Source organism: Hirundo rustica, chromosome 9, assembly GCF_015227805.2.
Source record: "Hirundo rustica isolate bHirRus1 chromosome 9, bHirRus1.pri.v3, whole genome shotgun sequence".
Lineage (NCBI taxonomy): Eukaryota > Metazoa > Chordata > Aves > Passeriformes > Hirundinidae > Hirundo > Hirundo rustica.
This window is the reverse complement of record NC_053458.1, coordinates 22885197-22905282: the sequence shown is the minus strand read 5'-3', so window position 1 is coordinate 22905282 and position 20086 is coordinate 22885197. Positions and strand designations below refer to the sequence as shown.

General features: G+C 38.0%; 1 protein-coding gene across 8 annotated transcripts in view; it reads left to right on the top strand.

Annotated features, from left to right (window-relative positions):
* Positions 1 to 20086, top strand: part of LOC120756762 (beta-1,3-galactosyltransferase 2-like) — an 80010-nt gene that overhangs the window by 49989 nt on the left and 9935 nt on the right. For 2 of the 8 annotated variants that reach the window (XM_040073408.2, XM_040073404.2), the window contains exons 1-3: positions 8924 to 9078; positions 13539 to 13608; positions 18538 to 18639. Coding sequence is in view for 1 of the 8 variants with exons in the window: in XM_058421825.1 (XP_058277808.1) it covers positions 13539 to 13608; positions 18538 to 18643 (176 nt within the window). In the remaining 7 variants the exon portion in view is untranslated. Of the gene's footprint in view, positions 1 to 5618; positions 5813 to 8923; positions 9079 to 11746; positions 11816 to 13538; positions 13609 to 18516; positions 18684 to 20086 lie in introns of those variants that run through there. The other 6 variants (XM_058421824.1, XM_058421822.1, XM_040073405.2 and 3 more) reach the window with 5 other exon arrangements.

Here is a 20086-nt window from a genome sequence, read left to right as displayed (position 1 = left end):
CTTCTCTAATCTTTCTAAACCTTTAATGCCTTCTTTCACACAGAAATGCAGTTGTCAGCCATTCAGTGTCACGATCTGCAGCAACAGGATGAGCAGTATATTTTCACCCTTTTTCCTTGTAATCATGAAAGAAGAAGCACCTGTTACCATTCTTTTTCCCAGTGAGAAGTGAGGGATGGATGTTGGGACCTCATTAGAACTGCTTCCAACAACTGCACTTTTCTTAGCACCAGCTTCTTAAGGACAGAGGTTCATTAGCAGCTTTCATCTGTGGATCTTTAAGAGGTTTAATAACTTAGTAATAGTTATGCATTAAATTAATTAGTTAACCCACATTAGATACATTTGAGAAAGACCCAAAACATTTTTCATCTTAGATAGGGAGAAATACTGTCAGAGAGATTGCCATTATCTCACAAAGCATGTATGATCAACTGAGACAGGGGCACTGCAGACAACTGACCTGATTTTCATGGATGTTGTGTATGTGAAATCTAAATTGGTGGTCTAATTTAATGACTTGGAGAAGGCTGCTCTAAATGATTTGCCCACAGCTACTCAATGACCCTGATCATTTAACTCAGTCCCATGCCTTAATGATACAGCATGCTTTGCTCTAATGTGAAAAAAATATGGTTTTCATTGCCATTAAGACATTTTTGTCACATAGAGAAGAATCCAGCAGTTCTCTTTGTAGAAGAGAATCCACCAATATTTGGATAGAAAATCCTGTGTATCATGTTTCATTCGTGAAAATTAATGAATATAATGTAAATTTTTTAAAGTATGACTTTTAAATGCTGGAAAACATATTGTTGGAAGAGAATGAGCCAAATGACAGGAAAAGGAACTGGTTTTTTTCAAGTCTTTCTCAGTTAAAATAGAGGTGAATTTGGCAGGTTATTTCAGTAAAATCTGCTTTAGAATAAAAGCACTGCCACTGAAGCTAAATGAAAAAACCCTCATATTTTCACCAGAGCTAATGAAAAACCCTTTAACTCAGTCAGTGTGCTCTTATTTTATCTGCAGTTTTTGCACAGTGTTTGTACTACTTTATCTGTGGTTTTCCCACTTTTTTTTGTGTTTTTCTTTTCCTGTAAAAGAAAGGGTTGACAAATGGCTGCACCTGTAAGATCTTGAGCAGATGACACAGAGAGGCATGGCTGATACTGGTGGTAGTATCAACCCAGGGCAGCTCGCTCTGTTAATTATTGGGCCTGGCTTACAGGAGAAAATCTCTTACCATATCTTGAGAGGCCTTTTCAGTAATAGATAATGAATTAACTTAGAGGGAGGTTAACAAAATAGTACACAGCAAAACATAAACCTCTTCCATTAAGCACCAACTGCATGAATTGCCCCGTCTCTTTTTCTTTTAGAGATAAGAATAGATTCATTAAAGTAGTTCTAAATATTTTATCGCCTTTAATGTACTCCTACAGACAAGATTTTGTGATACAGCCTCAGACATAATTCCTAAATGAGCTCTCTCCTTCATAAAACCTCTCATTAATCTGTCTAAAAGAAGATGTGTGTCTGTCTGCTCAATACAACCACTGTCAAACCTGTGATGTGTTGGTTTATGTGTAATAAAATAAAGCAGCCTAAACTCTGTAGATAAAAAAACCATTAATGACAGGATTATAATTCCTGAGGCTTGCCTTGTTTTCTGTGGAGAAATAAGATTCTTGGGGTTTTGAAGCAATGAGTGCCTCTCATAATTAAGATGAGTGGTCATGGAGTGCACTTGTCCTTCTGAAATAGAGGGAAATTCTCCTCCCAAGCAGTGGAAAACTGGACCTTTTTAAAACCATTCTGAATTTGCCTGATGTAAGTGATCAGCCAGGATGTAAGTGATGAGCCATTCTCTTTGGAGTGCCTAATCATTTAATGTTTAGATTACAGGTGTTACCTTGATAACTGAAAGCAATCTTCACTTTGGCAGGACTCCTCACGTTGTGAAATCTTGTGGAACAAATCATTCCTAGTACAGTTGGTTGCATCTTCTACCCAGCAAATGGCTTCTGTTTTGTGACAGACGTGAGGATGCCACACAGAGAGACCTGTTTCAAAGGGTCCTAATCTTTCACTTTGGGACAGCACTACAGTATCAAAACTTGTTCTCATGGCATAACAGAGCACTTTGCAAAAATCCAAGATGTTTCAGGCAGAATGGAGAACATTCCCAAAGTTCAGTGCAGCAGCCAAATGAAAAAGCACCTTTTATTTCTGGAGAAGGGGTAGACAGGCATGTGAGGAAAATTACATGGACAGATGGAAGTGCACTATGTAGAAATAGGGATTTTAATGAAAGAAAAAATGTCTTGGAAGAACAGTGGAAGTAGAGAATGTGACCCTGGGACTAAAATTCTCATCTTTATCAGAAGCCCGTGCATGGAAACATAGTATCCTCTATTTCCAAGCTGTTGTGGATAAAGAAGTAAACATTTAAAAGCTGTCAAGAGGAGCTGTACCTTTATAAACTGTCTCCATTCTCTTTAGTGTCCCATTATAAATCTTTACTTTATGTGAAGGGTTGTGAAGGAACGAAAGGTTTTCCTGATTTATGGTAGAATCTCCAAGTATTTAACGTTTCCAGGATGGTTCTTATCCTCTCCTGGTGTAAAGATTTTGCCCTAAGAAGCAGAAAAACTGATAGTACCCAAGTTCCAATGTCTTAAGAAAAACCAAAGCAGTAAAATAATTAAGCTGGATTTCCTGTTGGCACTCCGTGCATGGCCAGCTGCAGACTGGCCTGAAGCAGGGCACGAGGTCACTGCTGCAATTTGTAAGGTTTGGTGTATGGCACTGAGAGAACTGTGATCTTGAAATATTCCCATGGGCAGGTTGCACATAGTTAGTGAGCAGTTCCTGGAAGAAGGAGGATGCTTAATCATTATTGGGGGAAGGGGGAAATAGGGTGGTTGTTGTTTTATTCCAAATTTGTAACTTTTCACAATTCCCTTCCCATGTATAATTCTAAGGCGAACAGATGAGTGTGTTATTGCACAGAACATGCATTTTATTTCCCTGTGTTGTTGGATAAGGGCCTGAGCTGGTGCTTTTGCACAGAACCAAACTCTGTTTCATACAGTCCTTTTTTCTGAACTACTGAGTTTGCACAAGGTTTGCAAATAAATAAAGAGTGTAGCATACCTGAATGCAGTGGTGGTGGAGCACAGTAAATAAATATCAGTGTATATACATCACTGTCTGATGCTCCCTGAATAACAGTCAAAGGATCCAAATGCTTTTTGAAAGGGTAAGTATAGATATTTTTAGAATATCTAGTTTATATATAAATATTGATAACAAAACATTAGAAATGCTTTAAATGCATTAAGATATCTCACTGAAAAGCCATTCCCACTATCAATACCTTGGTGCTGGCTATGCTTTTGTATTAGGACAAACAAGGAACTTTGTGAGGGAGATGGACTTGTCACTTGTGATATTTGAAACAGGAAGGACTTTAGGTGATTTCCAAAACAGAGGAAATTGGGGGGGGTGGGAAATCAGTGTCATAACAGCATTGTGTGGAATAGACAAACGTTTTTCTTGTTGCACTTTGCTTTGACATTCACACAGTGATACCTTCAGAATATTTAAGAGTCACTGGGAAGAACTAACAGTAACTTTGTCCGCGTGAAGCTTGTCAGGCTGGTTCTGAAATCCTCTCCCATACTTGGGAATTCTTGCGGGACATCTGAATTCAGCCAGAGTTTAGCCACCAAAGAATGAGGGGTTTTTTTAAGGTTACACCCAGGTTTCCCATAGGAAATCTGGAAATCAGCCCAATCTGGCAGGGGACAACTGCACCTCTGGTGTCTGTACAGGACACCCTGAACTGGGCACTGCACCAAGCCCAAAGTGGCAAGAGTTCCTCACTGAGGCAGGTAGGAAATGCATCACAGCTGCTTCTGTGAGGCTCAAATCAAAATCCTCAATGAAAAGCAGGAGTTTACTCTTAGAAATGTGTTTCAAGAAAAAATAAACATCTGAAAATAGGAGAAGGGCCTGGAAACCTTAATTATTCTATGTTAAAACATGTTACAAACAGTATAACATTTTTTAGAATAAGTTTTGATTTTAATTTTTTAGCTTATAATACCAATATTATATGTTTGCTATATTATATATATATTATAATATTATGTAAGATATATTTGGTGTTATAATATGAAATATAAAGTTAAAAAATAATCTGCTTGGAGCAAATCAAATTGTCTTTGGGTACATGTATTTCCTTTATGGAGTTTATAGTGTTTTCTTTTAGAATCAGAGCAAAACCTTATTTTAAATTCTCAGAATCTTAGTCAAGTAGAATTCTTGTCCTGCAAACAGCTCTGAGGAAAAATCTGGAAATATGAATTATCATTTGGAGAGGAAGATGGGATACAGCTCTTAAAGTAATCATGAGAAAGACAAAGGTGCTCCTCCAGAAAAAAAAAAAGTTTGCTGCCAGAAATTGAAAACTCTTAACCAAAGGCTGAGGCTTTTTAAAAATCTTTATATTGATTTGGGATTTTTTTTTTTTTTCAATCTCTGAATATCATTCAAAAAGTAATTGTTGCAAATGTTTAGCAGTAATGGCTGTTTCAGTGCTGCATCTGAGACTGAGTAATTTCAGTGTTTTAGACAAAATGTGTACTGAAGTGCCTGTTGCATCTAGGAGACAGTGAAAGCTCTTTCTTTCATAAATTATGAGTAAGCTGAGAATGAAGCTATGTGCCAGGAGAATGTCTGCTCCTTGCATAACTTTTTTCCATAGGTTTGTATTGATGAGTTTATGGAGCTGAACACACAGGTATTTTTGTTCTAGTTGGAGGAAAATGGGAAGAAATGCAAAATAACTTTTTTCATCTTTTAAAACTTTACATTTAAAAATTTTTAAATGAAAATTTTAGTGTCAGTTACTCATGATGGTTTTTATAATAAAGTGGATTGAAAGCCTTACAATATTACAAAAAGAACCTTTATTTTGAGCAGATAGTTTAAGCAGTTGTTTTTTAATTTCCTTCAATTTTATATCTGGACAAGTACGTGGTACCAAGTGGAGGCCAATCTGAACTGCTTTGGATTGTTTAATGTAACAAAAAGGTAGAAAATGGAACAGAAAATAAAAATAACTTGATTATAAACATTCCCTTGCACCTGGACAGGACAGCAGCACACATTTCCCTGCCTAGAACTACTCTTCTAAATATTTACATGTCTTTTGCAGAAATTAGAAACTTCCAAGAGAAGTAACTTAATTACATCTACACCACAGATTGGAGAGTGGATTTAAATCTGTGATTTGGTGTAAGGACAGAGTAGATTTGGAGAGGAAAGGCAGCACCACCTCTGAGGAGGCTTTGATGTGTCAGACTTGTCCCTGGAGCCCAGGTACGTGCTGTTTGTGGAGCGATCCCTATTCCACAGGCTTGGTAAATGGGAACCGGGGGTCGCTGTCAGCCAAGTAGGCTGAAGTTTATTTGATCATCCTGTAGCAGGCCACAGAGGACACCTTTTTTTTAAAGGATTTCTTGAGGAAGGAATCCAAAGCGCATCCCTTCTTCCTTGGTTGTGTTTCCTACAGCCCTAGCTCGAGGTACTGCAGCCAGAAGTGTCACTGAAGTGACTTCCAGGGGATATTCCCCCCGCTGGATCCCTTGGCAGCTGGCTTCTGCCTCGTTCGCAATAAAAAACCCCAAACCTCTCATGTACTGGGCAATCAAACCATTAACTCCTAGAAACCACAGGAACTTTTTGAAATTATCCTCAAAGATGATCAGTGAACCAGTGAAGGATTTAATGGATCAGTGAGGAGGTAAGCAGAGATTTCCACTTCCATCCACAGCCCCCTGAAACAGGAGCCCTAATAGGAGCTGTGCTATCAGACCTCCATCTCCCCACCTTAAGATCACTCAGTGGCTCACAGGGAAAACTCAGCTCTCCCTGTTGCTGCTTCAGAGCAGTGCTTTGCTGTTGCAGCAAATCTTTACAAGATTTTCTCAAGAATGAGAACAAGGTATACAAGGTATATTTTTCCCCTCGCTATTGCCGCAGCTATGATGAAATACCTTGAGCAGATCCTCTTGCTAGTGAATCTTGAATAGAGAATTCCAGTTTCCTGACCCCTGCCCCTTACAAAGTTAATTTCCTTCAGGGTTTGTATAGGAATTCATCATTTTCTCTCTTTGCAAAAAAAAAAAAAAAAGTATCCAAACACAGAATGAAATTCAGTCTCTGAGGATTTTTTTGAAGAATATAATTCCTTCTGCTTGAAATCTTTATCAGGCCATCTCATTAGGTGGCTCAATCTACTGCTGAACTTATCTTTAACCAGCTGCTACACAGACTGAGGGAGCGCATTGCAAGATTTCAAACGCTTTGCTTAATCATGTCTCGTAATGAGTGCTTAATGATGGAAGAGGGAAGCAGAGAGGCATTCATATTCTATTTCCTCTTTGAAATTGTTTCACCTGACCTTTCCTAAATGACGCTCAGATTAGGTTCCTAATAACTTCTAATTAATACTTTCCAGATGCTGCTCTACGTAGGAAATCTGCTGTCTTAGTCCTTTCCAACGCCCAGCAATTCTTGTATTCGGTCACAACCGTGACGCGGTCTTGACATTGGCAGTGTCTGTGAGGTCATACCAAACTAATTTTTTTAGGATGTGCAATACAGGTGCAAAATATGACTCTAGAAAAAATTATAAATTGATGTTAGATGTGCGAAGTGTATTTAAAATATTCTTTTCTACGACAGAATAATTTTTAGCAGATTTTTGTTGGAGAGAATTAAAGGTTATTATGAATGAGTCACGCTGCAAAATCTGTAGGGATAAATCTCATGCTGTCTTTCATAATCATTGCATGTTGAGTAAAAAAAAAGCTTTTTTTTACATTGGCAAAGCCTGTATTATTTATCAGTAGTAATGCTGTTTATTCTACAGTCATAATCATAATTTTGTCTAGATTTTACATCTAAAAGAAGGTAACTATAATAGCAAATTTCTTTTTCAAGGTTTAAGAAAGAGATCCTCATATCTGGGTATAAAAGGGGCTTTTCCCTGAAATTATTTTATGTGAGTGCAAGAGTTCCCTTCTTAACAGGCAAATCTATGATTTCATCTACTCTTTTTCTGATGAATCTTTTATTCTGCAATCCATTATATATGTAAGTAGTGGATGGCTGAGATGTAGTGATAGATCATTTTCCTGAGATCCAAGAAGCAATGACATGCAGAAGCCTTCTCAGCAAGAACTGTGTCTTTGGACCAAAAAAAAAAAAAAGACACTAGACTTCATAAATTTGAAAGTGTGAGCTGCAAAAAAGTGACACTCATAAAATGTGAATAGAGAAGGACTTAGAAGAGGAATTTTTAGCATGGTGAGAGATTTTACAGAAATTCCTTCCTACAATTCAGGCATTAGGAGATTATAGTTCATGACACAGGGAGCTGGTAAGTTTGGCTTTGTGATAAATGTTACAAAATGGTACCGCTACAATTCAGGGACAGCCATAGTAAGGCAATGGTTACCTTTTTCGGCAACATTTACAGGATGCATTAATTCACCAAAACACTAAAATTTCTCTACAGAATTACCCAGTGGCCTGCTACTGAGATGTTCCTCCATGTGCTAAAAATACTTCTGAGGTTTTTGTAATATTTATTTTTGAACTGATTTCACTGTTCTTATCTAAATGCAGCACGACTTTGAGAGTTCAGGGACCCCCAGCGCTCACCACCGTTAACGCTTATATCTCATTGGAGCTATAAATGGCGAACTGCTCAAAGGCTTCCTTTCCTCTTGCAAAATTATCAGTATTATATTGGTGCTCCTAGGTGTGTGTGCCAGTAGTGTCACAATTCACACCATTCCAGCAGCAAGCTGCTGTGTTCCTTGCATGACAGTAATGAACAGATGGCAGTCTCTGCAACAAAGTGCTGACTTCAGACTTTGATCAAACAACTCATTTCACCACTTATCAATTGTTGGGAGTTTTTAAATTGTGATCAAGATGCCTTAGGAGCTGAGTGAAGTCATTTAAACCTTAGGTTGAGGCAAGTGTAAATTACTTTCTTGTTCTATGTTCTGTATTGCCCCTTTTTTCTGGAAGTGAGGAATTAATCTATTGAGTCATGAATGGAGTAGGAAGGAGCTGTGCATCCAGGCAAGAAAATATCTTTTTTATGTTTTTGCAGAAACTCAGTGACTTAAACCACAACTCTCACATGAGCTCACACTGAAGTGATTGTCTGGGACAGGTTCTGAGTGTATTTCAGACTTCCTAGGATATACTTATCCAAAGACATAATTTGTTTTCTCATCCTAGGAGTATTAAAACACAAGTTGTGAGTTTAAGACCATTTGAACAAAATTAAAACTGTCCTGTGGCAGTGAGCTGTCAGTCACTTTTTCCAGTGTCACCAGTTCTCTATGAAATTTTATGTTGTTGCAACAAATGTGTCTCACATACATTAGATACCTTTTCTGGGATTAGTAATGCTTCATTTTGGAAGAAGCTGTCCACTGTCTCTTGTACTACCTATAATAAAGTTTTCATCCCCACAACTTCCCAGAGGATGGCTGGTTCTTCCTGCTTTTATTTCAAATGCAGCACACAGAAAAACTGTGACTGTTCTTGCCTTTGTGGCACTATCACTGCAGTTAAGTCTGCACTGCCTTGACTTACTTTATCAAGTACCTACATGTAATATGCTAGTTTTTATTTCTCTTTTTTCTACTCATGGTGATTTGTTGGCTAACTATTAATTGTTTAGCTGGTTTTTAGTTCTACTGCTTCTGGTTATTGTAGCTTCACGTATCATGCATCTTTAGATGGAATTGTTTTAGTGGTGAGGAATGGTTTAGTATCTGTCTTACTAGAAAATCTAAAGACCTTGACATTCTGTGTCCAATTCCAATTTCTAGGCAGTATAAACTAAACTGGTGCATTCTCCTCAATTCTTGAAGTCTGGGGATTAAAACTGCGTGATTCTGCTGGGATACAAATGCATAGGCTCATGAGAAAAGGAAGAGGTATTCTTTCTAGAGGAGGATCCTTCCTCAAATTTCATGACAGGTAGGTTAAGATAGCACCTTCAAATGTCAAAACACCTCTTGAAGTTATGATAGAATTCAAATGTCTTCAAAGTGATTCTGGTAATCTTTTTTAAATATCAGCAAAATCCATTTTTCTCTAGCTGTGTTTTGGGAATGGTTCATTAAATGCCAATGTGTACCTGTGAAGATATACCAGAAATACTGTTGTGGAAATATTCACAAAATCTACTTCCTAGGCAAAAACCCTAATAGTGGGAAAGCCTTTAGGTTTGTCAGTACAAACAGATTCAGTTCCAAATAATAATGAAAATTTCCACATTTTCAGTTTAAGCTGTTTATCGTTTGTTGCTAAAGTAGGTCATTAGCAAAATCAAATCCCAAGCATCAGGTTAGAAAAGGAATGATATTTCTGAGTCCGACTCACAGACAGAAAATCTGTGACCTTTGAAGTCTTCAATTACTTCCTAGAACCTGAATTTTCACCTCCAAATTTCTTTACTGAGCTTACTAAAGAACTTAGAGCAATCCCTCAGCTAAAGGTCACGGTGTTGTGTGGTGTTACCTGGGGTTTTATTATTTCCTCATAAACTATGACATTTATAAAATGTCAGGAGCTGAAGAAATCAGGGCTATATGAACATGGAGGAAGAGGGGAAAAAAACCCAAAAAAACAAAAACAAACCAAACTTGTTTACTTTGGCAATTCCATTAGTAATGGTTCAGAGTTATGAATGTAATCAAAACAATTAATACTGTTTACAGATGCTAGTTACAGTCTTGGCTTGCCAGACATTCACATTGGTACACTTAGGAATAAAAATTAGGTCATATCATACTTTATTTAATAGAGTGCTTGTGCCGTTTTCAGCAGCCACATAAAGCTCTCTCCTGTCAGAACTAACAGCACATTCCACTTTCTAATCCAGCCACAACCAGGCTACTCATTAGGAGAAAAGTAGATCTTCCTCGTATTCAGGTAACGCAGAGATTATTTTGGGGTACAAGAGTGATAGTCATAGTGACAGATGCAAATAATGAAGATAGCAGGGGGCAGTCTGTGAGATGATAAAAAAGAGACAGCAGAGGGGGAGCACTCCAACTGCAGCGAGCTGCTTCTTTTTCTTCCTGCTGTCATCAGTTCCCCTGGGGCTCTCACCCTACTGACCTGTGGGGGCCAAGGGCCAGCCAGCTCTTGCTTATGTGAGTCAGGAATAAATTCAAGGCCAGGGGGATCCTTCCTTGAAGTTAGGTTGTTATGTTAATTAGCCAAAGTTCTGTTTTCCTTTTGGCCAGTTGTGTTCCTTATATGGCTGTGGAGCTAGGATGTTCCTTCCCTAAGGTTTTGTGTATTGCTGTACCCTCCATTGTTCTGGCCTTTGGTTGGTTACTCCCGTGGAGTTCTCCTGGATCCTGTGCATGGCTTTGGGACGCTGTCCCTACCTTCTTTTATCCGTTATTAAAGTGTTCTTTTTCTGGTGCCAACCGTCATTCCCACTCCTAATTATTTTCTCGCCGCCCTCTGCCCTGAAGTCAGGGGACCTAAAGATTTGCCACAGATAGTCTCACTGCAGCATTGACCATCCCTCCCAAATGCCAAATTATGTTTCTGTGAGGTGAAACAAAACCCTTGTGTTTCCCAGTCTCTGTACATATCTCCGTAGGCATGAAGTGATCACACACTGTGATACCAGTGAGGCACTGAGTGCTTGAGGCCAAATCCACCCCTGTACAGCAATGGAAATCCTCTGTCTTCAGTTTTATTTGTTTGGTTTGATTTACAGCAAGATTTGGATCAGCTCAGGTAACAAGCCTGTAACTGGTTTTCGTACTTCAACCTGGTTAATTTACAGTAATGCTTTGTTGTGAATCCTTTAACACCTGATAAATACCTGCTGAAATCAGAGGGATAGAGGGAAAAAAAAAGTATATTTTTAAATTTTTTATAATCAGTGTTTAATCACTGCAGTGAGCCAGGGCAAGGAACAGCAGTTTTATATCCATAGTCCTTATTTCTGGATTTTGGATAGAGGCACTGTCTGCATGCCTCGAGCAAGGCAGGAGGATAAAAGGCTTTGTTTAGAACCAGGCAGAGACCTGGGCACAGCTGAGGGGAAGCTCCTGACAGAAAGATTTACATTTCCTTGAAACTATTGATTTTCATGTTTTTCTGTTGAAGTTACAAGTGAAATCTGGCAGCCCCCCTTGTAAGAGCAGGTACACTCCTTCCCCCAGGTGCATTCCGTGCCAGGCAGGAGGAGACACAATCCTGGGGTATCTGATTTGAAATTTTGGAAAGAGATTTGTAATCTGATTGAGAATCAAGAGTTTCTAGTGGCCTTTACCAGAGGCAGAAGCTGATTAAAAATTAGGAGACAGAGTGGATAAAAAGGTGGAAGGGCAAAAAGGTAGCTGATAGTAGGGATGGGGAAGTTGAAAAGTAGAGGAGGGAAAATGAGGGGTTACAGGAATCCTACGGGGCAAATGTGGCCACTGTCTGATAATGATTCAGCTAGCAGAAATGGAATTCAAACAAATCAGGATTAGGCTTGTTGGAGCATCTGGAGTCCTATTGGCACCAGGGTTTTTGGTGGACTGGGGGTTATCTAGCTAGCTGAAAAACCCAAGGACTTGTGATGCATTTTCAAACAATTTTTTTTTTTTTTTTTTTTAATACATAGGATTCTTCTGTCACCTACAATTCAAGTAATAACTAATAATAACTAGAAAAAAACCACAGACCTTAGGCTTATCCTCCTGTAAGTTTTTTGATGACTCGTCTGTTACTTGAATTCCAAAGAATTTTTCTGTTCACATATGTTCATTATGCATATATATGTGTAAGTTCCTTCTGGTCTCGCCCTCCCCCCAAAAATTATCATATTGATAAACAAAAAAAATTCCTCTATAACTCAACTATTTTCAGTTAAAATCAGACCTGTGCCTTACATGCAGCAATGTAACTGATACTTCAGTGGTATTAATGCAATTTAACATCTCAGTGGACATTCTTGCTTATTTCTGGGTATCACTGTGTTATATGGAATTAAACTGTTACTTGACATTAAATAAAAGGTGGAAGTATGGTCATTAAAAAGGATGGAAATATTTAAGTATTTATTACTAATACCTATGATCACAGCCTTTTTTATTAATCTGGTTGCACTATTCTTGAATTTGCAGTTTACATCTGTAAACCCTCTTAGGGTCCAAAGTCAGGCGTAACCTATAGGATCAAGGGCTGATTTTGTGTTATGTAGTTCATAGCATTCATCATACAATGCTGGTTTTGCTCTCTGCTTCAGAACTTTTAAAACTGGAAAATAATATAATATTCAGCAATTCATGACACTTTGAAGAGATGATTTATATCACCAGGTTTAAACATTCATTACATAATTCTATAAATCACACTAAAAAAGATTGGTTCACTGAGTCAACCCTTGTCAAATGCTCTTTGAACTGAGAATAAAGGGTTAGAAAAATAAAACCTTCGTGGCCTCACAAAGAAAAAAATGAATTAATATCAGTTTTGTGCCTTCAGCTGTACTGTCCCTTCATTCCTAGGAAGTTGTACAGCTGCCTCTGTCAGCACTTTTTCATCTGTGTCCCATTCTTGCTCACACTGCTTCACCTGTGAGCTGAATACTCATGAGCATGGTGTTAAAGGACTAATTTCTGCAAAGGCAGAAACACTTTGAGATCTGTTTGTCCAGCTTTTTAAAAACAGGCAAATATTTATTAGCTTTTTTCAAACTTTGTCAAGTGTCACTGAAATAATTCTTTGATTCATCTGGATGCTGCTGGAATTTGCTAAGATAGAGAAAGTCATCCCAGATAAATGCAGTGTCACAGAATGATCAGGAAATTACAAAAAAAAATTACATTGAAGTCAAAAGTTTTGGAGCATAGACTATGTTGTGGGCACAGCCCTTTTCTCAAGACAAGAAATGCATCCTATTAAGTATGAATCATATGAAAGTCAATATAATAACACGATCACCTTCCCATGAAAAATAATCAAATAAGACTTGACTGAATCCAAAAGAGGGTGCAACTAAGAAGATGAAGCAGTGTTTGTACAAGCTAAGTCTCCACTTTCAGAGCTCCACTTTCATTATAAAACTGCATCTTAGCTAGAAGATGAAGCTAAGATGCAGCTTTGTAATGAAAGTGGAACTTTGAAAAGGGAAGTGAGAGTAGGCAGCCAGCTGAACGCTTTGAGTCAGACTGACTTTCCCCCAGAACATCATAAGCTTGGTATGATTAAAGAAAATGACAGGTGAAGTTTGGCTTTCAACAATGTGCCAAAAGAGGACATGTACTAAGTTTTTGGAATTAATTCTTACTGTGCTGTTTGAAACCTTTTACACAGCCCTAGACTTTCCTCAGCCCTCTACGAAGGTAAATTGTGAATATCTTTTTATGATTTTCATTAATGAAAGGCACAATCCCTCATATACCTGTTTCCCTCTCTTCCAGGATGGTACTTGAACAGAATACTGTTACCACAGGCTCAGAAGAGAGGCAGAGGAGATCAGCCCAGGTCAAGGTAGTCGTGGACTTGAATTCTCTTTCTTTCCCCTCTCCTGCCTCATCACTCCTTGTAGCTTACCCCAAACCTGTGTTGCTGTTCTTTGGGCATAGCCTATGTGACAAAGCCTTGGATATAAAATACTATTTTCAGCCTCCTTTTGGCTACTTCATCAATTATTGTATTATTCATATTATGTCGCTGCTGTTACACCAGTCATTGATATCGTTACATAAATTATTTCAAACATGGGTTTTTTTCCTTTTCCAAACTTGAGCAATAGAGACGAAATCTAGTGCTTCTTGAAGACAGAGTCCCTCTTGACATCATTCCTTATCCCTGCTGACCTCCAGCACACTTAAGCCTGTAAAGTGCAAATAACAGCATAACACTGACCACTGTCCCCATAGCAAGGGAGAAATAAACAGTGGCAGCAACACTCAAACCCAGCGACCTACTGTGAATTCAAGTGGAATTGTTTTGGACCCTATGATCCCTCTGTCCTTAGGTGTTGGGAGAGGGATGCCTTTGATATATAGCTCTGATAAGAGGCTTATTCCATTAAGCTGTAGTGATTCTCACTTTCATGCATCGTTTGACAGGGAAAATGAGAATTTGCAGAAATAATAGCTAATGTAAAGTATATCATGTTGCAATGCAGTTAGACAGGTAGGAAATAAAGTTTATGTATTATTTTATAGAGTGATTTGCACATTTTATCGTATGTGCACGGAAGAGATCCTTTGGGGTTGTTTTTGTTCCACACCAAATTTAAAACTAAGAACATTTGGTTTGGATCAGGATGTATCCTCTTAACAGAGGCTAGGGTTTCAGTTTCACATAAATATTCTTACACAAGTCATAAAGGTTAAATTGAAACTGGATGTAGAAGAGGGAAGCTGGAAACAGAAGCATGAGGAAAATAAAATGGTGGTTGGCTTAAATAACAGCTTCATAGTTCCACAGCCCACCTTGTATCTTCAGACACACACAGCCACCACCTTGAAGCTGAAGTAACGTTTCTGTGGCATTTTCTGGGGGCTATTTCAAAAGCTTCTCAAACTAGCTCTCACCCTGCTCGCTGAAGTTCACACTGAAGAGGGATTTCTTCTCCATGCATTTCTACTTATAGGAGGGAAGGCATTGTAAATATCAAGAAAGTAAATTTTAATCAATGCCTTTGATTCTCAAGAACAGATTGGCAATGGTTAAATCATTTGTTGCACAGTGAGTTGTGAAAGTCACTTGCAGTGGCAAAATATATCACAGCCTACTAAAATATTCAAGATTTTTGGACACATCATAAGCTCTAAGGTGGTAGATATTTTATTCCTGCTGCACTTTAGTGCATCCATAACTTGATGGCCCTTGTGAGCAATAATCTGAATTGCCTAGCAGAAGAACCATTTACTGTTATTTACAAAAAAGGGAATAAATAACTTATGATGTAACTGTTTCTATAAGGAAATGAAGTGACTATGGCAGCTTCTGTAATGAAGGAAATCACAAGCACTATTTTAAATTGTGGTAGTTGCACAGTTGTGCCTAAGAAATTAGGGGAATTTGATTATTTCCCACACTTCAGGAACAAGATATGAAAGAAAGGAGGGACAAAAGCTGCATTCCTGCACACCATGCTCTTAAGGAAGGAAATTTAGCTTAACAGCATTTCATGAACACATCTCAAGTATTTTTCTAATGCTGACAGTTTCCTGGAAACATTTCCTATACTCAGAATGTTTTAACTCCACAAATAAACAATCAAAACCTTTTAAATTTATTTGAAATTTGATAGTTTTCCCCTCTGCAGCCTTTAAGTAGGAGATGTAAAGGAGAAAAAATTAGGACTGTGTGTATATTGGTTCAGTAAGTGAAGCAACATCCTGGGATGTGTGAAACCCAGGTGCATTTCACTGGTCCGTTTGGTTTGAAGGGAAAAGTTCTTTTCTAAGACCATGGAGATAGCACCAAGACAGGCAAATGAAGAGACTCTCTTACATGCACTGGCCAAGTGAACAGCCAGCTTGTAAAAAGGACATGCTTTATTAATCAAAATTTAGTTAGGAGCTTCCAACTGATTGTTATTTTTGCCATCTATAAAACAACAGAATACTTTATTACTTCTATAAGGCTTTCTTTACCTCAATCCTAAAGAATCCTAATTCATAAAGAATTAGCAAGTTTATATTAAAATATCTTCAGATTTTCCAAAGATCTTGCACCTTTGTTTATGATGACCTGCTTATTTTGACGTGATATGTTTTGTTATAGCTTTCAATTCTCTGTTCCCCTTCCTAGTACCATGCTCTGTTATATTTCAGATAGTCATGCACGGGCTGAAAATATCTCATTGCTTTCACAGTAAGAACGAAATTTGTGAGTGGTCACGGAGTTCTAGAGTTGGAGCCTTTGCTTTTAGATGACTCGATCCTCTGAGGATAGCAGACAGCAGCTGTTCTTTCTCCCTTTGGAAGCTTTTGATTATGAGAGAAATACCGAACAAAGTGCTGTTCTGAGAACTGGGAAAGTCTCTGTGAAGAATCACTAATTTTCCTTCCCACTGCCTTGCTGCTGACTGTAGCTTTCCTTTTTCTGCTGCTTCCATATTATGACAAATAACTCCTACATTTCAAAACTATGGCTCTCATTATATGGCAGTGATCTGCAGTACAAAACTGATTTATAGACCATGTAAACAAAATACAGGAGCTCAAGATGTGAAGAGCATTAGAACTCAGTGAAAAAAAAATAATATGAATGTTTAAATACTTCTTCCTGTACTTGACTTGAGGCAATTTTTAACTACTTTTTTTCAGCTACTACATTATTTGGTATAGCAGAAACCACTAAGAGAAATAGGGAGAGAATAACTGAAGAAGAATGCAAGTCATCAGAGAAGTCATAGGTTTTTACTCCTTTGTATACTAATTTTAGAACATGGCAGACATCATTGCCTTCCTAGGTCAGCCATATACATCAAATATGCTGTAATAATTTTTTCATAACTTCCAGTTCTGTTTCTTACATAATTTCCTAGTAGCCATCACAATCTTGTCTCTAAAACACAGCAGTATAATCCAGAACTGTGATGAAAATGTTCCGGGTCTTTAACAGGGAAGTAACAGTTTAACTTCATGTTTGAAAGTGAAATATTTGTAGTGGCTCATCTGATCTTTTTTTACAGTGTTTGAGAAAACTATAGATTAAACCCATTGTAGACAAATTACGTGAACTAACTCTGCTTGTACAGACAAGTTGACACAGTTCCTGTGACGTGAGTTCCAATCCAGTCAAGAGGATCTGTGCTAGGAACCTACTCCATTGTAAATACCATGACATAAGGAAAAAGGTATATATTATCCTTCATGTCAGAATCCAGCCTGAGAGGTGGAGATGATCAAAGAACTGAAAAATATCTCCTTATGTTAAGTACAATGGACTGAATACAGTCTTGATAAAGGTTCAGTCTATTCCTGCGCTCTCCTTAATGACCAGAAAAGTGCACTTTCTTCAAGCTTTGTAGAAGTGATTTTGAAAATTGAGTTTTCTAACTCAGGAACTCTGTACCCAGCAAGTGAAACTTCTCTTGAATCAGAAATGCCCATTAAATCATTTCAATGCAATCAGCTCAGTCATCACAACCCATTGCTTAATACAGAAGACATGCATTTTTCTTGGAACAGTTTACACATAAATTCATTCTAAACTAATGAAGTTTATTGGTAAATACTCCAAATTTATTTTCTTGTTCTGCTTTTGATGTTTAAAGTACTACAAAAGTATGTACTGTAAAGACTGCATGATACGTTCTAAGAACTTGTAGCTGCAAGGCCACCTTTTAAAAGATAAAAGTAATGTTTGTTTAGGCACCAGATTAAAAAGACTTTTTTTTTTTTTTTTTTTTTTTTTTTTTTTTTTTTTTTTTTTTTTTTTTTTTTCCCTACAGGAATATAAAAAATCTCTTATTTTATTACAGTGGAGCAATCTGTTTGAGGAAATAATGATTTGGCTGTTGTAGACAATGAGAAAGCAAACTCACATGCTGTAAACCAGACATTTTTCCAGTAAAACCTGAACTGGTACTACCAGCTGGTTTTATGGAGGCTGATAACATGGATTTTATGACTGCTCTGTAACGTGAGCTGGGTATTGGCCAGTGACAAAAGTGAATATCAGTAGTCTGCTATTATTATCAGTGATGTTACAGCACCATCTATAGGTCCAGCTAAGACTAAGCCACCAGCGACGCCCACAGACTCGCTTTAATTCCTCTTCGAACTAGTGCATGCAAATACTTTAAACTAGTTATGTATAACCAAGGTACAGCTTGAAGAGCATTTCATCCCAGTGAAAACTCTTCTTGCTACTGTGTAACCTCAACATTTGCATGAGTATCAGAAAAGTGAGTCCTGTTTATGCTCACCCTTCAGTCCAGTATGATTAATATGATCATTTCAGTGCATATTTATTTTTAGCCTAATGGAGGATTTAAGACATAGTACAAAACCTTATTTCCCCTTGCAATGTAAAGTCAAAATATAAGGAAAATCTTCCTTCCCAGGATTTCTTAAACAAATCAGCTCAGAAGGCATTTGGGGTTTAAGAATACTTGTGAGAAGTTCCTGTTTTGAAGTACCTTTTGCCTATCAAAATATTGCCCTTTTTTACAACCTATTTTGCTGAAAGCTGTCCAAATGAGACACTGCTACTGTCTGACAAATGGCAAATAGATGGTAACTTGCTAAATATCTCCTTAATGAGTCAATGAATTCTTCTTGACTGTCGGGACTGAGGGTAAATCCCTGGGGGTCTAGCAGAAAAGTGGAGGGTTTGTCAGCAAGGGTATAGTTTAGAGGAAGGCTATAGTTTAGATACTCTCACTCAAGAAAGTAAAAGTGCTTTTAAACTTTATTCAACTCTGCTCTTTTCATATTCTCTTTATTTTAGAAATGGAACACGATGGTGTGGTTTTGAAATAGTTATGCCAGAGGACCAAACACCTTCACATCTGGATTTACAAAAGCCTTTTGCCAAGTTTGATGATGAGAGGTAAGTAGATCACTATGCTGGTATTTCTTTGGAATTGTCTAAAAATGAGGATTTAATCTGTGGGGAATTCATGGTATAGTTCGCTCAGTAAGATATAATTCTTCGCGTATTTTTTTACAAGCCCTGAATGAAGAGGATTTCTCCCCTCATTTACGGCAGCTTATCTTTAAATGTTTAGAAAAGAACCCCAAACCTAAAAATAGATGGTAAAACCTGTGTCTGGATCAGGTTGCTTTCAACAGCCCTGGGAGCTCCAGTGGTCAGCATCACCTTAGGTCTCCTTGAAATATAGTGTAGCTTTAGACAGTGAAATTATTTACCAAAGACAACAGCGCATGGGCTGGAATTCAGATGTATGCAGTTAAAACTGAAAGTCTCAACTGAACTCCAACCTATCCCCACAGCACCCAAAAACCCACTGGTGCCTGTGTTTTCACTGGTAGGATTTCTCAGGGTCTCAGCGTAGTGCCTCTGCACATGCTCACAGTGGCAACTGTGCGGGGAAAGGCTGCCAGCTTCTCCCCATCTCCCCATAAACTCACCTCTGAGTCAGAATAGTCAATCGAGGTGACATTTTGATTTCATCTTCTGGAGGTCTGAGGGGCATTCATTGCCCATGCCTGGTGCGTAAGAGTGACATTAAAATACGTAGCAGCAACCACAGGGAGATGAAGGTAGCACTCTATCCAGGAGAGAGAGTTGGTTGAGCGCCTTTCCCAGCCAGGGAGGGTTCTGGTTTTCCTCTCCTGTCTTTTGACTTCCTGTGGTGAGTCCATGCATGGAGGAACATGAGACCCACGCAGTTCCACTGGTGAAGGAACATTCCCGGTCCCTGCAGTGAACAAGCCCATGGAATTATTGCCAGTGGCAGGATGAACGAAAACACCTGGGACTTTTCATATGCATATCCCCTGTGGAGACAAAACTAGGAGCTCATGTTCTGGCAAATAATGAAGCTTTATAAATGTAATTTTTAACTGAATTAAATTACACAAGTTCATGTTTAACCAAGAGATGAGGCAAGAAAGGCTTCAGCATCCTGCAGCTTTTATAGGACTCTGCATAAGGCATTAGGAGACACTAATCCTAATGCAGACTAGTTGTTTATGAATTACCCACACATAAACATCCATAATTAAATTTATGTTAATTTTTGTTGTAACCGATCTAAGTAACTCCTTTTTGGCAGAATTTTAATTATAGAATATAAATTATCTGAACAGTCTAATGCAAATAGCTATTCTAATTTATCCCAATTCCAATAAAAACCTAGCCAAGTACTAAAGTTAAGAAAAGTGATGCAGTCCTGGTTCTCGTGCCCATGATAAATTTAGTTAAGAATCCAGACACAGCTGCAGCAAACAAATATTGAATCTCATGTTTCCAGCATCTGTCTGTGCTACTTTTTTTTTGTTCATGTTAAAATATAAACTCTCTCCTTGCTGAT